General features: G+C 40.6%; 1 protein-coding gene across 3 annotated transcripts; it reads right to left on the bottom strand.

Annotated features, from left to right (window-relative positions):
• Positions 1-842: 842 nt before the first annotated feature.
• On the bottom strand, positions 843-14,868 carry ZFP62 (ZFP62 zinc finger protein). Of its 3 annotated transcripts, none has more exons than XM_060008159.1 (2): positions 14,789-14,868; positions 843-4,825 (listed from the first exon to the last, which is right to left on the bottom strand). In XM_060008159.1, coding segments are annotated over exons 1-2 (2,718 nt in total). In that variant the 5' UTR covers positions 14,790-14,868; the 3' UTR covers positions 843-2,108. The 3 variants fall into 3 exon arrangements, with proteins under 3 accessions (XP_059864142.1, XP_059864140.1, XP_059864141.1); XM_060008157.1 differs by lacking the exon at positions 14,789-14,868 and adding an exon at positions 9,866-10,104; XM_060008158.1 differs by lacking the exon at positions 14,789-14,868 and adding an exon at positions 6,514-6,577.
• Between the last annotated feature and the right edge of the window lie 8,239 nt (positions 14,869-23,107).

Consider the following 23,107-nt stretch of genomic DNA (forward strand, 5'->3'; position numbering starts at 1 on the left):
CTCTTAAAAGGACCCAACTCAACATCCTGCTCAGATGTCATCGGTGCCTCCCTTCCCAGTAGGTGGAAGTCACTTTCCTTGGAAAGCCCACAGTTTAGTTCAGCATCCATTAGGGTGGCTTTGCTGTGGGTCTCTCTCCTCTATCTACTCCTGCTTCCTAGTACCTAGGACAATGGATGTGCCTAGCAGATCCTCAACAATATTTGCTGAATACACTAATCCATGTCTGTGGATAGGGTCAGGTTTGCCAGTGCTGCATGTAGAGAAGGACAAAGAGCAAGTGTGGTCATGACATTTCAAAGTGGAATTGAGTGGCAGAAATGCTCTTTCCCTCTCCCTTTTCTACAACTATCCCTCCCCCACCTCCACCCTCCTCCATCAAAACTTACCTTGTTTGGAGGCAAAGTGAAAGAAATACTTCTAAAGAGAGGTATGGAAACTGTATGTTTGGAAACAGGAATCCTAGAGAGAATCAGAAAACTATCTGTCCAGAGACTATTCTCTTGTAAAGAGTGGATTTTGGAGCCAGAGAGACCTGACTTACAACTCCATCTCTACTGATAAGCCCCACCTGGAGTATTCTCAGACAGGTTACTTAATTCTCAGAAGACTTGCTTTTCACTCTTCGGGTTAACAGTCTTACACATAGTTAACAATATTTTGTTAAATTCTATCTGTTCCCAAGAGAACTGTTTCTCTGTTGTGACTCCTCACTCACACAGCCTGTCCACTCCCAGGGGTTATGATCCAGCCCCAGTATGAGTATTAATCCAAGTTGCACTTCTCCTGGTGGAGGCACAACCTAATTTCTCATGAAATGTGAGCTACTAGCCCTGTGAGATGAGTCCCCTGGGCACTCCTTGGTTTGGATCTGGTATAACTTACCCCCCCAAAGATAAGACAAACAAATGGCTCTCTCTGTATGATACTCCACCTAAAGTATGTAACAGCCTGTTTACTTTTGAAGAATTCCTTTATTGGAGTTTCACCTTACCTTGCCACAACTATCTGGCTCTTCATGGCCGAGAGTGAGCCCTGAATAAAGTATTCACAACATTTTACAACAGACAATACACACACGCAGTGCATGAAATCTTTACAGTAACACAATCAAACATTTAACAGGATTGTTAAGAAGCATGAATTTCCTCCCATTCCTCCATTACTGGTAGCTACTTAGCTTTTTAGCTCTTGCAATAAAATGCTCTCCTTCTCATCATTCCTATTCATAGGAATCCCTGAATCAATTCTTTTTGTGTAAGGTACAAATTCATGTTGAAGATGTGTTCCATTAGTTATTGAATGTACTGAATTTCTGTCCATGGTATAACTCTTCATTTGTAGCATAATGTGTGAGGTTTTCACTTATCACACATTCATCATTTATTGAGAGGGTTCATTTGAAAAATTTTAAAGTTTCACCCATTCAATAATGTATAGCACAACATTACAACAGTCCAATCAACTTGAATTTATTTATGAGTGACTCTCTTCTATCTCCTGTTAGATTTATACATCTACACTTTTTACACTTCCTACAATGAAATCCAAATTTTATTTCAGAAGTTGTCATCACTCCCCGCAAATCAGTTAAATCAAAGTTATTCTTCATGACCACTATGATATTAATTTATATTCCCTGAAGCCTGCCCCTCCCTGAATTTGCCTACTGGAGGTCCTTCTTGGATCTTTTCCACTGACCAATGGATAATTGGAATTCAAAGCTACACCTGAATTTCCTACATTTCTATTCACATAATTTACCCAAATATGAACTTTCTGATGGTGACTATGAGACTTCTAATTGAAGTCTTTTTCTCATTTGTGTTTTTTATGTCCAGAAATATCTACTTATTTTGAAGGTTGTCTCATACTCCATAACTTTGATAGGTTTTATCCCCAGTACGAACTATTTTATATTCCATAAGGGCTCAACTACTTTGACACTGGAACCTTCCTTCCTGGCTATGATTGAAAATCACAGAGAAAAAAATTACTCATGGTTTCACTTATACTATGTAAACTATAAGCCATGAACAAGGACCTCAGACACTCTTGTAAGATTTTTCTTCCATTTGGGTTCTCTAATACTAGATAAGCTCTGCCTCCTACAGAGACATGCTCATCCTGGTCCCATCCAGAGCATTCCCTCCCTCGTGAGTTCTCTTCTGTGATGTGCTACTATGACTTCCCATATTTGTTACATTTAAAGATTCCTCCCCAATATGGGTTCTTTTATGCTTGGTGAGATTCGATCTGATATTGAAAGCCTTCCCACACTCGTTACATTGGTATGGCTTCTTCCCAGTGTGGATCCTTTTGTGTTGGTCAAGGACTGATCTGTAATTGAAGGATTTCCCACACTCACAATTATACGGCTGCTGCCCACTATGGACACCTTTATGGTTGATAAGACTTGAGTGTGAGATGTATGCCTTCCCACACTCATCACATCTATAGGGTTTCTCACCTGTGTGGATCCTTCTATGCACTGTGAGGCCTGAGCTGTTCCTGAATGCCTTCCCACACCTATCGCACACATAGGGTTTTTCCCCTGTATGGATCCTTTTGTGTTGAGAAAGGAGAGAGCTGTAACTAAAAGATTTCCCACACTCAACACATTTGAAGGGTTTCTCCCCAAGATGGACCCTTTTATGGCTTATAAGAGTTCTGCTTGAGAAAAAAGCTTTTCCACATTCATCACACGTGTAGGGTGTCTTGCCAGGGTGGGTACTTTTATGGTTAATAAGGCTTGAGTGTGAGATGTACGCTTTTCCACACACGTCACATTCATAGGGCTTCTCACCAGTATGGATTCTTTTATGCACTTTAAGGCTTGAGTTGTTTCTGAAGACCTTCTCACACCTGTCACATTCATAAGGTTTCTCTCTAGTGTGGACCCTTCTGTGTTGAGAAAGGAGTGAGGTGTAATTAAAAGATTTCTCACACACATCGCATTTGTAGGGCTTCTCCCCAAGATGAATTTTTTTGTGATTTATAAGGGTTCGGTATGTGATGAAGGCTTTTTCACACTCATCACACTTATAGGGCTTTTCCCCAGGGTGTACACTTTTATGATTTATAAGGCTTGAGAGTGAGATGTAGGCTTTCCCACATTCTTCACATTTGTAAGGTCTCTCCCCAGTGTGGATTCGTTTATGTACTTTAAGGCCTGAATTATTTCTGAAGGCTTTTCCACACTCATCACACCCAAAGGGTTTCTCCCTTGTATGAATCCTTTTATGCTGTTCAAGGGCAGAGCTGTAATTGAAGGATTTCTCACAATAACTACATTTATAGGGCTTCTCCCCAAGATGGATTCCTTTGTGGTTTTTAAGGCTAGAGCGTGAGATATAGGCTTTTCCACACACATCACACTTATATGGTTTTTCCCCAGTATGAAGCCGCCTGTGGACTTTGAGTCCTGAATTGTTTCTGAAAGTTTTTCCACACACATCACATACATAAGGTCTCTCTCCAGTGTGAATCGTTTTATGCTGAAGAAGAAGTGAGTTATAACTGAATGATTTTCCACACTCCTTACATTCATGGGCTTTCTTCCCAGGGTGAATGCTTTTATGGACTGCAAGGCCTGAGCTATAGCTGAATGCTTTGCCACAGACATCACATTTGTAAGGTTTCTCTCCTGTGTGGATCCTTTTATGCACTATAAGGCCTGAGCTGTTCCTGAAGGCCTTTCCACATTCATCACATTCATAAGGTTTCTCTCCAGTGTGGATGACTTTATGCTGAATGAGGAGAGAGCTATAATTAAACGATTTCTCACACTCATCACATTTATAAGGTTTATCTCCAAAGTGGATGCTTTTATGATTTAGAAGTGTTCTGCAAGTAATGAAGGCCTTCCCACACTCATCACATTCATAGGGCTTCTCCCCTGTGTGAATCCTTTTGTGGACTCTAAGGCCAGAGCTATTACTGAAGGTTTTCCCACAGATGTCACATTCATAGGGCTTCTCACCTGTGTGGATCCTTTTGTGGACTCTGAGACCAGAGCTGTTCCTGAAGGCCTTCCCACACTCACCACATTCATAGGGCTTCTCCCCAGTGTGGATCCTTTTATGCTGGTCCAAAACAGAGCTATAATTGAAGGATTTTCCACACTCATCACACTTACAGTTCTTTTCCCCAGAATGGGTGCTTTTGTGGTTTATAAGGCTGGAGTAGGACATGTAGGCTTTCCCACATTCCTCACACTTGTACGGCTTCTCCCCAGTATGGATCCGCTTGTGGACTCGAAGGCTCGAGCTGCTCCGGAAAGTCCCCCCACAGTCATCACACTCATAGCGTTTTTCACCAGTGTGCATAATTTTATGTTGAACAAGTCGAGAATTATATTTGAAGGATTTCCCACAGTCATCACATTTATGTGATTTCTTAACAGCACTGGTTTTCTGCTGTAGAATGGGATGAGAGTTTCCATTAATGCTCTCCACACATTTGCCTTGTTCACTGCTTTTCTGTTCTATACAGACAGGTTGGTGTGTAACATGTTTTGAGCTCAGATGTAAGCTTTTCTCAGATGCCTCATCTTCCTGTTCTGACTTTATATTTGCTGTATTCTTGGTTTTGCCAATCTTTTCCCTGATGCCACTTTTGTCTTCCTTCATTCTTTTTCCCTCAGGCTTTTCCATCTGATTCTCTACCTTGCTATCCCAATCACAAGTTTCACCAACCTTAGATTCCTGCATATGATCCTTGTGAAGACCTTCCATTTTTGGCCACACAGATTCTGCATTTCCAATATTTTCACACTTTTCAGTTGATTCCTCATCCTCAGTGCCCCTCGTCTTCAAATGTGACACTAAACCAAGAAAATGAAAATGATACCTTCACTTTAGAAGAAACTGAAGGAATTACATCCAAATTCACTCATTCACTCAACAAATGTTTATTGACTACATGCTGTGTGATAGGTACCATTTTTAACTGCTGGGGATACAGTGGTGGACATGCCAAAATTTCTGTCCCTGTGGAGCTACCGCTAAAATGCTAGAGCCCTGGATTGTCAATGGAACAGAGAGCTTTTCTATTCTTGCATAACAGCTTAGCATGAAGGCAAGTTGAAACGGGTTGGAATGACGCACAGAACCAAAGGCAACATTGATCAATTTCTGAAAAATGCCACCTAGTCTTGGAAAAATAAACAGTGGGTAGAAGTAATTTCTGAAAAATAGGAGACTGAAAGAGTAATAAAACAAAAGCTAAGAAGACATAATCAGCAGAGGGCAGGCAAGCAAACTAAAGGAGAAATCAGTACATGAGTAGAGGTATTGGGGAATTGGTTATGAAATCATGAGGACAGTCACATCAGACTTGAGAAAGAAAACAAGCTGCTGCTGCCTGTCGTTGGTGTGGCCCTCCTAGATTTCCCTTCCAAGGAAAACACTGACCCTGGAGAGCGGTTAGTCAGGGAGGAACTCTATATGGAAGAACACACTCTGGCTTGCCAGGCAGAGGCTTTCACTCCTACTTTATGAACCGACTAACTGCAGTCAGAGCATATCAAAGATCAGAAGCTAAAACACAAACCATCAAGCAAAGGATAATAATACTGCCTAGGTTCAAATACCTAGCTGTATGACCTCAAGAAAGTTATTTAACCTCTTTATGCCACAGTTTCCTCATCTGTAAAATGAGGGCAACAGAACTGTTGTGAGTATTACATTAAATAACATATATAAGGTATGGAGAACAATGCCAGTCACTTGGGTAGTTCTATATGCTATACCATCTACTTTATTATTTAATCAAGGTCAGGTTACTGGATCAGGGCTACAACCTGAGGATAATCCACAGGACTCAGGAAAGGTAAACCCCTTCTCAAAGCAGATTTTAGGGCCCAGGCAGTGACTCTCTGTTCCCCTGAAGGCACTCTACACACAGCTGGCACTCCATCAGCATCCACCTGCTAAAAGACTGACTCCTGAGAACAAAAGAAACAGTTCTAAACTAGTTGTTCCCCAACCTTAGACATTTAGACATTTGTGATTTGACTTAGTTAAAATTCAGACTTCCCCTCTTACCCTGGGTATCAGACCCTCTTGGTTGGTACTCTGTAGTTCTACTTAGAAGCTATATGTGAACATGTGACGAGAAAGCAAGGGCACTAAAAGTAAGATATATACTCTGGAGTAGACACATATAAAGAATCACACTCATGATCGAACTTATGCTTATGGGATTGGAATGATGGACTCTGAATTTAAATTTACAGAACAGGAGGAGCTAGGAATCCAGAATATCACCAGGAAGATAAAACAAAGAATCACTCAGTAGACATTTTAAAAAGGTGGTTCATCTGAGAAAGCTTCACAAAATGACTATTAAGTAATATTAGGTAAGAGATCATTAGAAGTCACTGAGAAATGCTGGCATGACCTAGTTCCTTGCTCCCTTTCTTTACTTCCTTGGGCAGAGCAGTCCATGCCATTTAAAATGTGAGTGCTACTGGGTGGGCAGTGGAATTCCAGACCATCAACAGCAACACACCGTTCATCTGAATCCTGCTCCCATCACATCAGAGACCCTGCTCCATCCATTCCCTTTGGCCTTGGCCCCTCCACCTCTACTCACCCTCAGCCCTGAAAAGAGAAAGACGTTCAAGTTTCTACAGCCATAAAACTAATCCCCTAAAACTGCCAGGGAAACCCACAAAATTTGTCAGGGGGAAAAAAAGAAAAGGAAGAGCTACAAGGGAGGAGAACTAACCATACTAGATATCTAAATATGCCAAAAGGCTGTTACAACTGAAACAGTGTGGTATTGGTATATAAATAAACAGAATAGAATAAAAATTCAGAATAATCCCAATTACACAAAGAAATCAAGTATATGATAAAGATGGTATATCAAATTATTGAGGCAAAAACGGTCTTTTTAATAGTGTTGGAACAAGTATAAAGCCATTTGGAAAAAAATAAAATTAGATCTATTCTTTACACCATTCACAGGAATAAACTCCAAATGTAGCAGATCTCTAAATATTAAAAACACTATACAAATGCTAGAAGAAAACATGGGTGAATGCCTCCATAACCTAAGTATAGAGAAAGTTTTCTATCACCCAGATGCAATAAATGAAAAGATTAATAAACTGGACTATATAGAAATAAAAGTAAAATTGCATGGCAAAAATACCATAAGCAAAATCAACAAATAAATGACAAGGTGGAAGAAAATATTTGCAACATACATCATATATAAGTGCTTATGTAAGTGATAATATCTCTAATATACTAAGAATTTTTAAAAGTTGAAGAAAAAGAGTCTAAAAATCCTACAGAAAAATGGGCAAAAGACATGAAGACAATTCACAAAAAGAAAAACTAAAATGGCCCTTAAACATGTTTTCAATTTCACTCGTAATAAGAGAAATGCAAATAAGAACTATATAAAGATCCCCTTTCTCATCTATCAGATTGGCAAATATTCAAAAACTTAACAATATGCTCTGTGGGTGAGGCTGTGGGGAAACAGGCATTCTCATCCATTACTGGGAATGCAAACCCCTGGCATAACCCCTGTTGAAGGAAATTTGCCAATATCTACACAACTATGTATGCATTATTCTCTAATCGAGAAATCCCATCTAGGAATTCAAACCAAAGATACACTTCCAACAATACAAAAGTATATATGCACAAAGTTATTCATCGTAGCCTTTTTTTTAATTACAAAATTTGGAAAACTACCTACACGTCCAAGCACAGAAGACTGGTTAAATAAACTACAACAGCACATATACACACTGGAGAACTAAAAAAGAATGAGGAACATTTCTATAAATTGATAGGAAGCAATTTCCATGATAGGTTGTAAAGTGAAGAAAAGCATATATGCTACATTCTACGTAAGAAAATAAAAAAAACAAGCATACAGCTGCTTATCTTTTCAGTAATGTGAGAATCCACAGAACAGTGAAGCCTGTTACCTATAAGGGGTAGGGTGGGGGAACAGAACAGAAGGGAGAGGGGAGAGAGATGCTTGAGTACAGCTTTTTGTATAGTCTTTACCCACGGAAGCATGATCATGTTCTGCAGACTCAAAGAATAAAATTAAATCAGTGACAAAACTGGACAACGGGAAAGTGAAACCAGAAAGTGAACAGAAACAAATTAACTCATTTGTGTTTCACATGAATACCATAACAAGAAGGAAACAAAAAGGAAACAAAGAACTAACCCATGTCACTCGGGTACATAGTATGTGACTATACTATATACTCTCAGTCTTGGGAAGGCTGGAGGGGGAAGTGGGGAAGAGCTGCAAACAATCCTTTTTAGCAGGTTTGCTTTCCTGTAGTGGAATGGGCAAAACAATTCAGAAACAATTTTAGATCTATTATGAGACTGAGTAAATGTGTTGATTTAGTTGAGAGCCAGGGCCCTCCTGGAGGAAGAAGGAATATAAAAATATGGAACAGGGGAAGATAAGAAAGAACCCTTTGTGGACAAATTGGAGGTACTGGTGTGAACTCATGATTTCTAAATTATATATAAATGTGCACATCATATAAATGTATATTCACATGTATTTAAATTTGTATGTATACATGTGTAAATGTATATATATTCTCTAGCTCTGTCTGCTGACAGCTAAGAAGCAAAAATACCTGAGTTAACGAGCACACATCTAGCACCTTGTTCTGTGTCTCTACTACCATAACCTAGTAAAAGGAAGCAGGAGGATTCCAGGCTGGGGGCTAAGACATCCTGTTAGGCCAGCAAATAAGGAGATGCTTAAAACAAAACAAAAATGTGGGCACAAGACCCAGCTTCAACATCGAATTTAGGCTCCATAATAATTATGTAAAGAATTGTAAGCCATTGAAAATAGGATTTCATGAGTACATACAGGCACAAACAGGGGAGAAAGGGAGGCCTCTTGCTGACAGCAGAATGCCAGGGCCGGTTGGTAAATGTGGAGGCAGCAGTAGAGTTGCAAGAAAAAACTCAGCATTCTGCAACTATCAAGGTAAAGACTGGATCAGGGGAGAATTATCAATGGATTCTAAATCTAGGGAGAAATTCTGACAAGGAGCAGGATATATGCATGGTCTTAAAATGTTCTCCCATAGACTGCAAGGGGTAAAATAGTAATTACACAGTGGAGAGTCTTGGCTAGGGGTCTTAAGTTAATATTGTCAGTGGGGGCAGATAAACATCATGTGCTTCCAGAAGTGATGCCCTGAGAAGGACACATCACCTATAAGAATGCATTACCTGAAATGAAACAGGGAAACATCAGGTAGATCAGATAAATCCAAAATAAAGAACATTATACTAAAAGCTATCTGTATTCTTCAAAAATGTCATTTTCATAAAAGACAAAGAAAGGCTATAGAAATGTTCCATATGAAAGAAGCCTGCAGAGATTTGACCACAAATTCAATACCTGACCTCACCTGGATATGTAGTGAAGGGACAAGCTTTATAAAAAATAATCGTGCCAACTGATGGAACTGGAGTATGTATGATAAGTTAGGCAAAAGTAATATCAAATTTAAATTTATTCAAGTTGACAATTAATACTGTAGTTATGCAAGAGAATATCCCTATAAATATACACTGAAGTGTTTAGGGATAAAGGGCCATGCATGATGTATGTAAGTTACCCTCAAATGGTTTAGGAAAAAAATAGATAGATAGATAGATGGATAGATATGCATGAAAGAGCAAGAGAGAGAAGACAAAATGAAGTAGAATGTTAACCACAGGTAAATGAGTAAAGGGTATTTTTTTCACTATTCTTACTCTTAAAATTTTTCTACATATTTGAAATTATTTCCAAATAAAAAGTTTAAAAATGTCAAAATGTAAATTTAAAATTCTCTCAACTATACCTTCCCCTCCAGGTACTGCTTTCGCCATCCTGTCTCCTGTTCACAGTTGTGTCCTGGAAAAGTGGTCTTCACGTCCCGTCTCCCCTCATGCCTCATCTATTTAATCTGAATTCTTCCACTCAGACCATGCTGCATTAGCTTCTTCAGGGCCAGGTGCTGACTCCCCCGCCTGCTAGCCCTTGGATGTTCCTGGCTCCCTGTCCCGTCTTGAACCTCTCCTCTTGTGACTCTACATGCTCTCCCTGGGCAGTCCCATACATATGCGTGGCTCCTACAAGCTGTCTTGTAGAACCTCATCTCTGGCCCACACTCCTCTCTTCAATTATAGAGCCTCATATCCACCTGTCTCAGGCACTTCTCTTTCCCTCACCACTCCACATCCAAAAGACCGCTTAAGACCAGCTGATTCCACTGCCTACACAGTTCTCATGCCGCCACCCCCCACTCCATTTCCACTGCTAGGGCCTTAGTTTAAGCCCTCCTAAATTCCCTTCTGAACTCCTGCCATAGTCTCCCTACCTTCGTTCTTATCCCTTTCCAATTCTCTTCCAATAACTGTCAAGAATTTTGTAAAATGCACACGTGAACACTCCCCAGTGGGTGTTCCCAGGCTACCTAGTGTGCTTGAAGCCTTCTGCATCTGGCCAGCTGGAGTGACTTGCTAAACACCAAAGGGGCCATGCTAATTCACCCCTTGCTGACACCACACTTACTAATGCTTGACCCAGATGGACCCTTTCCTCTCTCTCTGACAGGCGAATTCTCAGTTCCCTTCATGTCCTCTCGGATTCCTTGTTTGATTGGCTGCTGACTGGCCGGGTCTACATGAAATCACAAATACTTCACTGTTTACCTCTCTAACCTAGGCAGACTCCAGGAGTCTCCCTGTTCTAGCCCTGCTTAACCTCCTCTGATTGGGTGGAAGCAGAGTTTCCCATCATCTGATTGTAGTTCATCCAATCCCCTTAACCACAAATCAAAACAGAGCAATATAAATGTGTAGCTCCATTGAAAACAGATGGCTTGCAATGAAATACATATTAATCAATACTAAGACTAAGAAAAGTTCAGTCAAACACACAGGCAGAAAAGCACTAAAACATAACGATGGTATTAGAAGTGGGAAGTCTGTGGGAGATGCTTAGGTTACGAAGAGTGGAGCCTTCATGAATGGGATTAGTGTTCTTAGAAAAGAGATACCACAGAGACCCCTTGGGGCCTTGGTCTTGGACTTCCCAGCATCCAGAACTATGTAAAATAAATTTGTTTATAAGCCACTTAGTCTGCGGTATTTTGTTATAGCAGCCCACAAGGACTAAGACAGCGCTAAATTGTAAAGACAGTCAAGAGAATAACAAAATATTAAGTTATCCTTACAAACATTACTGAAGATACATTCTAGTATCTCAGTTATCTCTGCGACTGAGTGTTGCCCAGCAAACTTATATAATGATCCATATCCTACTTTTCTCTGCAGCCACTGGGCTAGTCCTAGGGACACAGAGATGCATAAAACAAGTCCTGGCCAATAAGGACTTGCAAACTAGTATGAGAGTCTGGCAGGAAAACAACCAACACGATAAAAATGGCAGACACTAGTCATGGATGAGGGAAGAAGGGGTAGGGATAGACTCTGCTTCAAAGAACTAGGAAGAGCTTCAAGAAGAGAGGAATAGTTCTAACAGAGGGAAGAGCAGGTGCAAAGGGGCTGGTGTCCACCACCCTCTGGACAACTGGAACAGAAGATGGCAGGCACAGCTGGATAAGTGGGCAAAAAGAAGGGCTGCACCAGGCTCTGCCCATCATACTGAGGAGTCCAGACTTGATCCCGAGGGGTTTTAGACAAAGAGGGACAAACTCGGATATGCATTTTGAAAGATCACTTATTCGATCAAATCAGGAGTTAGTAAAGGGCCAGACAGAAAACATTTTAGGTTTTGTTGGCCACATACAACTCTATTACTTGTTTTTCTTTTCCTTTTTTTCTCTTTGCTTTGCTTTTTAACATCCCTTTAAAAATGTAAAAACCATTCTCAGCTTGCAGGCCATACAAAAACAGACCACAGACCCAGAAGTCTACCAATTCCTGTTAGATAAAATCAAGGAATCAGAATTAATTTAGGATGGTGTGAGATAATGGCATTGTGGCCATTATCTTTTTTTTTTTTTTAAGACTAAAGTATGCTAGGATAATATGGCATGATGTCTGGAATTTCCTTTAAAATACTTCAACAAAGAAAAATTAAAAAGGGAAACAAATGTAGCCAAATCCTAATAACTGTTGAATCTGAGTGATGGATGTATGGAGTTCACTGTACTATTCTACTTTCCAGTTATGTTTACATTTCTTCATAATATAAAATTAAAAGAAATACAGATCACTCATACTAGTTGCAATGGGAGAATGGATTGGGAGCGGGGGGTGGGGGGGGGGAACTGAGTCCTGCAGTCTAGAAGGAGGTTATTATAATCCAATCAAGACTGATGTGGTGGCTAGCTCATGTGTCCCCTATGACACAAGAAAGGAATCGCTCCAAAAGCACAACTCCTGCATAGAGAGAGGGACAGACAGGTTTAATTTCTTAAAAGTTCTCAAAGCTGATGATGGGGAACTCCTCTCTAATCAGTTTTCAACAGAGAGAGAGCTGGTTACATCCCAATAACCTAGTTACATCAGTTAAAAGTTTCAGCCACAGAAAGCCATCCACTTCTTCCAAATTACACATGACCCACACCTCCGGGCAAATGTGTGCTTCATGCTGTTCACATTCTACCACCAATGCCTAGAAAAGAACATGCAGATAGTAAGAATCTGTCTGTAACTCTTACTATCCCTGCCCAGGAGAGTCAGGAGCCACTTCTCAAGAGTAGACTCACAAGAGAGGAACTGTGGCTCACTCTGGTTGAAAATTCCTCCCTTAACAACACACTTCAATAAGCAACAGGTGCAACACCTGCAGCTACCGTGGATTTTCAGAGTACCAACCATATTCCATAAATCAATCTACCATCTGAATTATGTGTCTTAAGTTCTTGGATATTATACTGGACTTGGAGGTGACCAGAGAAAGAAAAAGAGAAAATAAGAGGGAATGTGAGGGCAAAATGCTTACCAACTCAGAAGACAGAAGTGGGAGGATGGGACAAATGAAAGATGAGACTAAGGAGTGAGAAAAGTGATACGCAGATGGACAGAGAGTACGATTTGTGATTTAGTTATTGCATTAAGTTTACGAGTATCAGAATTGTAATTGGTTAACATAAGTTGGTTCTACTGCTTAATCCTTATGACTAAAGGTGTTTTTCCTTAAAGTAAAAAATGAAATAGAGCACTCTCAAACTTGGTAGGGGAGAAGAGATTTCTAGTCATCCTAAGGAATAAGGTAAGCAAAGGAGATTTTCTGAAGCTAAAGGGGCAAAGACTGGCTTGAAGACAGTCATTAATAGATGGTTGATTAGGCTACTGTAAGGCTAAGTATCATAAACACAAGTCTCTGGAGAGAAAAGTTACTCGGTTTAATTTGTTCCTTAAACACTCTACATGACTTATTATAATAATGTATTGACATATTTAACAATCTACCAATAAATGGCAGAGTTAATGTAAAACAAAAGTTTTTTATCATTGTTAATCCCTTCTTTAAAAACCCTTGCTCAGATAAGCCCTGGTACAATGTCCCTGGGTGTGCCATTGTTTGATGTAACAAAGAAACTGGAAACAACGCAAATGGCCTGAATAGATCTAAAAAATTACAGGACATCCAAAACATCCAAACAATGTCCGGTCCAATACCACAGCAATGTATTAAAAAAAAAAAAAGCTCTTTGTGTTCTGATGACCTCTAACATAGATTTACCAAAAGAAGGGGCAGAACTCTGAACAGTACCTTACCACCTGTGTAAAAAAAGGAGGAACTAACTACATTCAGATCTGCCAGTGTTTGCATAAAGAAACTCTGGGAAGATACACTCAAATAACCTAACAAGTATGGTTGGTTATCTACTGGGGTTGGGCCTAGGCAGACGGCTGGGCAGAAGAAAACCTTTTCACTGACATCTTGTCATATATTTAATATCTGAACCATATGAATACATTACATAGTCAAAAACTTATTTAAGAAAAAATCCTCGTGTTTTCAAAAAGAAAACACTCCTGGTGGCCTCCTAGTCCAAAAGTCTTAGAGCAGCACACCCAGCCCCGGCATTCCCCAATCCTAATTCACATCCCCACGCCTGGGCTCCCACAGGCTGTCCCCAGGTCTAGGAGCCTCCTCGACCTTCTTCTCCCTGGGACCTAGTCAATTCCTTCTCATCTTGTGAGAGGCAGCTAGCTACAGGCAGCCTGATCCCCTGTCTGTAAAACAGGTGAGCTCCCCTAGGGCGAAGGCCGAGAAGCGCCTCCCAGCGGCTCGATCCACACCTGCGATAAGAGTCTCTCAACATCACTGCCCCATCAAAGAAAAATAAAGGGGGGGGGGTCCCTCCAACGCTTGTATTCACTCTCAAATCCCAAGGCCAAACTGAACTGCCACGGGGGCTTATTTTAAAGCACTAATTTTCAGTGTTCCCTTCCCGCCCGAAACAGCAGCGAAGAGTTGAAAAACACGGGTGCGGGGCCCCAGCCCTTCTGCACGCACCGGGTAGCCCCAACCCGGCCCTGACCCCCTCGGACCCGCCCGGAGGTGGGGCGTGCAGGGAGCCCATTATATTCCAGGGGCGAGCCCTAAACCCCTCGGCCGGCCCGAAATCTTCCCTCCCCTCCACTTCCCCGAACGCGCTTCCTGATGTATGTGTGGGGAGGGGGCGCGCTTCCTCCCGGATCCCGCCCGAGACCCGAGGGGTAGCTAGCACCCTGCCAAGAAGGGAAGGGCGTGGCAGGCTAGGGCCGGGGGCGGGAGCCCGGGCGGCCTCGGACTCACGTACTGGCTGTGGGGGCACCGCGGGAGCCCGGCCGCCGGCGGGACAAAAGCGCTGACGGCCCGGCCGGAATAACTCACGCCGGCTCTGGGGCACTTCCGAGTCCTCTCTGGGAGGCTGGAGGACTGACTCGATGATAGTTCCCGTTTCGGGCACGTGACCCGAGGCGCTCTGCGACTGAGTGGTCGCAGAGAGAGTATTGTTCCTTTACTATTAAGATAAATTCAGTGCTCGTTGTGGCGCGAGCAGGGGGCGAACTGACGAAGTTCCAGTTTTCAAGGACTTTACGTTCTGGAGTGGGGCAGACAATAAAGCAAATAAGTGGCTCGGTAGAATAAACACCTGATAACCTCTGTATTTGAACGTAACTTGTTACAAAGTGAGGCTGCGTGGGCGACCCCGGGAGGGAGGAATGAGCGCAGAGGAGAGGGCGGGGACTGGGGCCCCTGAGGGTCTTAACAGGGGCTGGCGCGGCGGCTGGAGAGCTCCTGACCTCGGAGCGAAGAGAAGTGCTCCCGGACGGGCCGCTCAAGGACCAGACCTGACCCCAACTCTGCAGCTGCAGCAGCGGGGCAGTGACCTCCGGTGTCGGCTTCTGAAACCCCAGCTTGAAATGACTGAAAAGCGATCCTTTTTTTAAAGTAACATCTAAATATCTTTTATCTTAAGTTTAAGTAATTGCAGAAGACATCTTGAGGGCACATTGTGAATACTGACATTAAAAAAATATATAACAACCAAACAGCTTCTCATTAAGACGCATCCAAAGGACTCTAAATACAAAACGATTTGATACTATTATCAACTATTATACGTGACGATTTGATACTATTATCCACTTTATATAGTAAGGAATTTTACATCTTTTTGGGTATTTTCCTTGAACCTATATCTTTATGTACCTCACAGGGTTTTTATCCTAATCTAAAATATTTTAGTTCTATGTGCATCACTGAATTTGATTCTAATGTAAAGTAGTTTTATGCTTTAAGTCTTATCGTCCACCCTAGCATGCATTTCCATGACAAAATTAGTTTACAATTTTTTCTCGTGTTAAATATTTTCTGAATTATTAAAAAAGTGTATAGCACAATATTAGTATCAATTCTTAGACAAAAAGTGAAATGCTTTGGAAGCACAACTTTTAATAAGATGGATTTTTTAATAGTTCAATATATGCAAGTTACTTGGATGGATTTTACTTATCGCTGTAGTTGTTACAGGAGAGTAGGTTCTTGTCTCACGGCAGAAAAAATTCAGAGATGAGACATGGAGGTCAAGAAAGAAACTGAGGGTTTAAGTGCTAGCTAGTAGGCTCTGAACGGAAGAGCGGGCGGACCCAGGTGAGTAGCTACCCTGAGTTTCTTTGGCAAGCCGGTGATGTGGGGTGCAGAAATGAATGGAAGGAATATTCATTGAGGAGGGAGAGGTTTGGGGTCGTATTTCCTGATTTTCATCCCAACTCCACCTTCCCGAGGGAAGGAGTGATTTTTGTCCTTATTTAGCCTTGATCGGTAGTGTCATGGCATTGGTGCATAATGGGAACTTCTTATCTGCAAGGCTAATTTTATTGTAATGAGGGCATATTGAGCAAAATGTTACATTTGGACCCTGGAGATTCCCACCTTTTCTCACCTTTCTTTGCGTCCAGGACACATCACCCCAAAATATGTGGTCTCCTGTCAGTCTGGAGGTTCCTGCTTTTCTTTGTTTGCCCAAGGAGCCCCGGTGTTCAGAAGATATATGGTTTCCTGCCATTTGGCCTGTGCCCCTCCTTTCTCTGCTCATATCTAGCTATCTGCCTGCTCTGAGTGAGCAGATGTTCAGCATCATTTCCACACTTCTTTTACATTTTTTATAGATGCAGGTAAATAGTGGGAATAGAAGGGGATTCCTTGTAGCAATGGGTCTTTGATCCATCTGGCTCCATACCAGTACGAGGTGTGCTCTGTCATAGAAAAGACCCAGGCAGCTTCAAACCCTGGGAGGAGAGTCCCAGGACTTTTTCAGCTGCGTGGTTTCAGGCAAAAGCACATGCACATGTTGAGGACTGGGATTTTGAGCTACCCCCAAAAGTAGCCTAGAACACATGTAGGTATTGAGCAGTTGAAAAGTGGCTAGTTCTCTGAATTTTTAATTACAGTTAATTTAAATAGTCATATGTGGCTAATAGCCCCTTACTGGACAGCAAGGCTCTAGATGTTGCTTTGGGCAGTCCTCACATGCCTCCAGAAAGATTCACACTCTAGATTGAAGGTTGCTATGTTGGGCTTGCCTACCATACATGGCAGAGGAAGACTGTTTTTATCCTTTATGTAGCAAAGTAGAAAAATATTTATGTCCAGGCTGGGTGGCTTTGCTCAGTGAAAGTTATTTGGTGGGGTGGGGAGTGGGAGACAGGGATCATTGAGAAGCCCGCATAATCTTGATTTTTATTTTAGGTAATTTTTTTCCTCCATGAGTTTTGCTATACTCCAGGCACCTTTTGTTTGGCCTTGTGTCTACACACACGCGCGGGTGTGCACCTTTTCCAACACCTGTCTCTTCTGGAAATCTACAAATCAGAGCAGGGTCTAGACCTCCCCTGTCCACTATGTTAGCCACTATCCACATATGGTAAGCATATTAAACAGCTAGCCTGAATTGTGATGTGCTGTAAATGTAAAATCCATACTGGATTTCGGACTTGGTAGGAAAAGAGAATGTAAAATGTTATTATTTATGTTGATTACATAATGAAATGATAATATTTTGGTTTTATTGGGTTAAATAAAAGATATTGTTAAAATGAATTTCACCTGTTTCTTTTTACTTATGTGTCTACCAGAAAATCAGACATCACATACATGGCTGGCATTAACATTTCTAGATTACGTTTCTAGATGCTGCTCTAGAAGGCCAAAAGGTACGGCAATGACTGCCCAGAGTTTGCCCTTCCTTTAGGGTTCATCTGCCCCCTTTGGAGTGGTTCAAGTAGAGATTAATGTTGAGCTATGCCCAAAGGAGCTTGCTTACAACTCCACTTTTAGTCCTTGAATTTGGTCAAAAGTCCTTCTCCCACTATGGCATAATATCACCTCATTATGTAAAATTTGGAAAAAAAAGAAAAATTAGGAAAACTAATCACTTTTAATCCTGTTACCCCGTGGCAACCACTGTTAACATCTTGGTAAACTTCTTTCCCTTTTTATCGCCAATTTTCAGTTTTAGATAGTTATAATTGTACTATATCTCCAATTTTTAGATAGTGTTTTTACAAATTAAATTATACATTATCATTTTCCATGTTGTTACTCTTTGTGATATTCTACTGACCTATAATCTCTTCAACTTCTCTGCTTTTAATAACTTAAGTTCTTACTAAGTCTTTTTTTAAAAAAAAATAAATCGGTGCTGTAATACATATTAGTGTGCAAAAGCCTTTTCTAAGTTTTCCTTGGAATAGTAAGAAGAGTCTAGAAGCATTGGAAGCAATCAGAGCAGAGAAACGGACAAGGATGTTACCCCCTCCTACGATTATTTCCCACTGCAGCTGGATAAGGGAAAAGAAAGCAGAATATAAACACTGGAAAGCAGGGGTATAATTATCCTATTTGTAGATTAAAAGATTTCATTTTTGAAAAGCCCTAGAGATTCAGCCAAAAAAAAAAAATCTAGAATAAACAGGAAGAGAATTCTGTAAGGGGTGTGGTTCCAAATTAACATACAGAAACCAATCATTTCCTTATGTACAAACTAGAATTAGAATAATGGAAGGAAAGCTTATGTTTACAGTAGAAACAAATATACAAAAGGCCAAATACCCAGAAATTAATAAGATATGTGCAAGACCTAAGTGAAGAAAAGTTACATTGCTCCCGGGGTCACAAAAGATTAGCTAAACGTATGGAAAGATTCTCAGATGCACCATTCACAGACATGGATTCAGCATCAGAACAATGTCATTTATAAATTAATCTGTAACTAATGATCCCAATAAAAAATAGCAATAGAGGGTGGGAGGGAGGGAGACGCAAGAGGGAAGAGATATGGGAACATATGTATACATATAACTGATTCACTTTGTTATAAAGCAGAAACTAACACACCATTGTAAAGCAACTATACTCCAATAAAGATGTTAAAAAAAATAGCAATAGAATCTTCTTTAGCAACATAACATTTATTCTAAAGTTCATGTGGGAAAATGAACAAGCTCTTGCTTGTTTGTTTCTAGCTAGAAAATGCCTGAGAAAAAGAAAATGTGATGGGGGAGCAGTGTTACAGAATATCAACAATTAAGTTGGTGTAATTATGAGACATAAAGTCTGAAAATAGACCTAAAGAGTCATGGGTATTTAGAGTCTGATAAATGTTGCACTTCAAATCAGTGGGGAAAACGTGGTGTGGGGAAAACTGTCAAGCATTAGAAAAGCATGTTGGGATTCAAACCTCTGTTCTTATACCAGGATAAACTCCAGATGTGTCAAAGAATTAAGTGTAAAACTTGCCCACACTAACCATCACTGCTGCTGCTAGCACCTCCATAAAAATATTAGAAAAAAGAAACACAGGACATTTTTTAGATCATACTGGAATGAGGAAGGGTTTTTTTTTCCTTTGTTGCTCTAACACAAAATCCAGAAACCATAAAAGTGAAGAGTAATCAATTCAAATACACACAAATAAATTTTATTTTAAAACCACCATAAGAAAAGTGAAAAATCAAATGGCTAGCTGGGAAAAAGTATTTGCATTTTGTATCACAAAGGGTAAATTTCCTTGCTACACAAAGAGCTCTTCCAAAACTGAAAGAAAGACCAACAATCTGATAGAAAAGTGGGTTCACAGAAACGTATGTACAAATGATTCATAATAACAATGCAAACCCAAACTTCACGGAGATGCCATTTTTCTCTTATGAGAATGGCAAAGATCCAAAAGTTTGAGAACACACTGTGGTGATGGGAAAAGGGAGGAAACAGCCCTCTCCTGCTGTGCTGGAGGAAGTGCAGACTCTCCTAGCGCCCAGGAAGGCACTGGGCAGTACGGATCACCATGCATGCATCCTTTTAAAAAAAAAATTTTTTTTTAATTGAGGTATAGTGAGCTACCAGAAAACTACTAGAGCTCGTCAACAAATTTGGTAAAGTTGCAGGATACAAAATAATACACAGAAATCTCTTGCATTCCTGTACACTAACAACAAAAAAATCAGAAAGAGAAATTCAGAAAACAATCCCATTTACCATCGCATCAAAAAGAATAAAATACCTAGGAATAAACCTACCTCGGGAGGTAAGAGACCTGTACTCAGAAAACTATAAGATACTGATGAAAGAAATCAAAGATGACACAAACAGATATAGGGATATACCATGTTCTTGGAGTGGAAGAATCAATATTGTCAAAATGACTATACTACCCAAAGCAATCTACAGATTGAATGCAATCCCTATCAAACTACCAATGGCATTTTTCACAGAATTAGAACAAAAAAAGTTAAAATTTGTATGGAAACACAAAGAACCCACCCCCGCCCCGAATAGTCAAAGCAATCTTGAAAAAGAAAAACAGAGCTGGAGGAATCAGGCTCCTTGACTTCAGACTATACTACAAAGCAACAGTCATCAAAACAGTATGGTGCTGGCACAAAAACAGAAATATAGGGCTTCCCTGGTGGCGCAGTGGTTGAGAATCTGCCTGCCAATGCAGGGGACACGGGTTCGAGCCCTGGTCTGGGAAGATCCCACATGCTGCGGAGCAACTGGGCCCGTGAGCCACAATTACTGAGCCTGCACGTGTGGAGCCTGTGCTCCACAACAAGAGAGGCCACGATAGTGAGAGACCTGCGCACCGTGATGAAGAGTGGCCCTTGCTTGCCACAACTAGAGAAAGCCCTCGCACAGAAACGAAGACCCAACACAGCCATAAATAAAATAAATTAAATTTTAAAAAAAAGGAGAATAACTAAAATTTAAAAAAAACAAACAAAAAAAACCAGAAATATAGATCAAGGGAACAGGATAGAAAGTCCAGAGATAAACCAACACACATATGGTCAACTAATCTATGACAAGGAGGCAAGAATATACAATGGAGAAAAGAAAGCCTCTTCAATAAATGGTGCTAAGAAACCTGGACAGCTACATGTAAAAGAATGAAATTAGAACACTCCCTAACACCATACACAAAAATAAACTCAAAATGGATTAAAGACCTAAATGTAAGGACAGACGCTATAAAACCCTTAGACAAAAAACATAGGCAGAACACTCTCTGACATAAATCACAAGATCTTTTTTGATTCACCTCCTATAGTAATGACAATAAAAACAAAAATAAATAAATGTGACCTAATTAAACTTAAAAGCTTTTGCACAGCAAAGGAAACCATAAACAAAATGAAAAGACAACACACAGAATGGGAGAAAATATTTGCAAATGATGTGACCAACAAGGGATTAATCTCTAAAATATACAAACAGCTCATGCAGCTCAATATTAAAAAAACAAACAACCCAATCAAAAAATGGGCAGAAGACCTAAATAGACATTTCTCCAAAGATGACATACAGATGGCCAAGAGGCACATGAAAAGATGCTCAAAGTCACTAATTATTAAAGAAATGCAAATCAAAACTACAGTGAGGTAGCACGTCACACTGGTCAGAATGGCCATCATCAAAAAATCTACAAACAATAAACGCTGGAGAGGGTGTGGAGAAAAGGGAACCCTCCTACACTGTTGGTGGAAATGTAAGTTGGTACAACCATTATGGAGGTTCCTTAAAAAGCTAATATAGAACTACCATAAGATCCAGTAATCCCACTCTTGGGCATATACTGGAGAAAACTGTAATTCGAGAAGATACATGCACCCCAATGTTCATGGCAGCACTATTTACAATAGCCAAGACATGAAAGCAACCTAACTGTCCATTGACAGAGGAATCGATAGAGAAGATGTGGTACATATATACAATCAAATATTACTCCGCCATAAAAAAGAACAAAATAATGCCATTTGCAGCAACATGGATGGACATAAGGATTATCATACTAAGTGAAGTAAGTCAGACAGAGAAAGACAAACATCATGTGATATCACTTACTTGTAGAAGCTAATAAAAAATGATACAGATGAACTTGTTTACAAAACAGAAACCAACTCACAGATCTTGAAATCAGACTTACGGTTACCAAGGGGGCAAGGCAGGGAGGGATAAATTGGGAGATTGGGATTAACATATACACACTACTATATGTAAAATGGATAACTAATAAGGACCTACTGTGTAGCACAGGAAACTACCCAATATTCTATAATAACCTACATATAGGAAAAGAATCTGAAAAAGAATGGATATATGTCTGTGTATGACTGATTCACTTTGCTGTACACCTGAAACTAACACAACATTTTAAGTCAACTACACTCTAATAAAAATTAAAGAAAAAAAAAGAGAGAGAGAAACTAGTTCTTCAAGTCAGCTACGGCTTGACCATAACATTGGATATTATAGATACCCATTGTCTCATTTATAAAATAAATGTCAATACTTGCAAAAAAATTGAAGTATAGTTGATGTACAATATTATATAAGTTACAGATATATAATTAGTGATTTACAATTTTTAAGGGATATACTGCATTTATAGTTTCACAAAATATTGACTATATTCCCTGTGCTGTACAGTATATCCTTGTAGCTTATTTTTCTTTTTAATTAAAAAACATTTTTTTCTAATTTTTGGCTGTGTTAGGTCTTCATTGCTGTGCACGGGCTTTCTCTAGTTGTGGCGAGCAGGGGCTACTCTTCATTGCGGTGCACAAGCTTCTCATTGCAGTGGCTGCTCTTGTTGCAGAGCACGTGGGCTTCAGTAGTTGCAACACACAGGCTCGGTAGCTGTGGCACGCGGGCCCTAGAGCAAGTGGGCTTCAGTAGTTGTGGTGCATGGGCTCAGTAGGTGTGGCTCGCGAGCTCTACAGCACAGACTAAGTAGTTGCAGCACGCGGGCTCTAGGGCACACGGGCTTCAGTAGTTGTGGCGTGTGGGCTCAGTAGTTGTGGCTCACAGCCTCTAGAGTGCAGGCTCAGTAGTTGTGGTGCACGGACTTAGTTGCTCCACACCATGTGGGATCTTCCCGGACCAGGGATCGAACCTGTGTTCCCTGCGTTGGCAGGTAGATTCTCAACCACTGAGCCACCAGGGAAGTCCTGTAGCTTACTTTATACATACTAGTTTGTACTTCTTAATCCCCTACTCCTATCTTGCCCCTCCCCCTTCCCCTCTTCCCACTGGTAACCACTATTTTGTTCTCTATATCTGTAAGTCTGTTTCT

Source organism: Delphinus delphis, chromosome 3, assembly GCF_949987515.2.
Source record: "Delphinus delphis chromosome 3, mDelDel1.2, whole genome shotgun sequence".
NCBI lineage: Eukaryota > Metazoa > Chordata > Mammalia > Artiodactyla > Delphinidae > Delphinus > Delphinus delphis.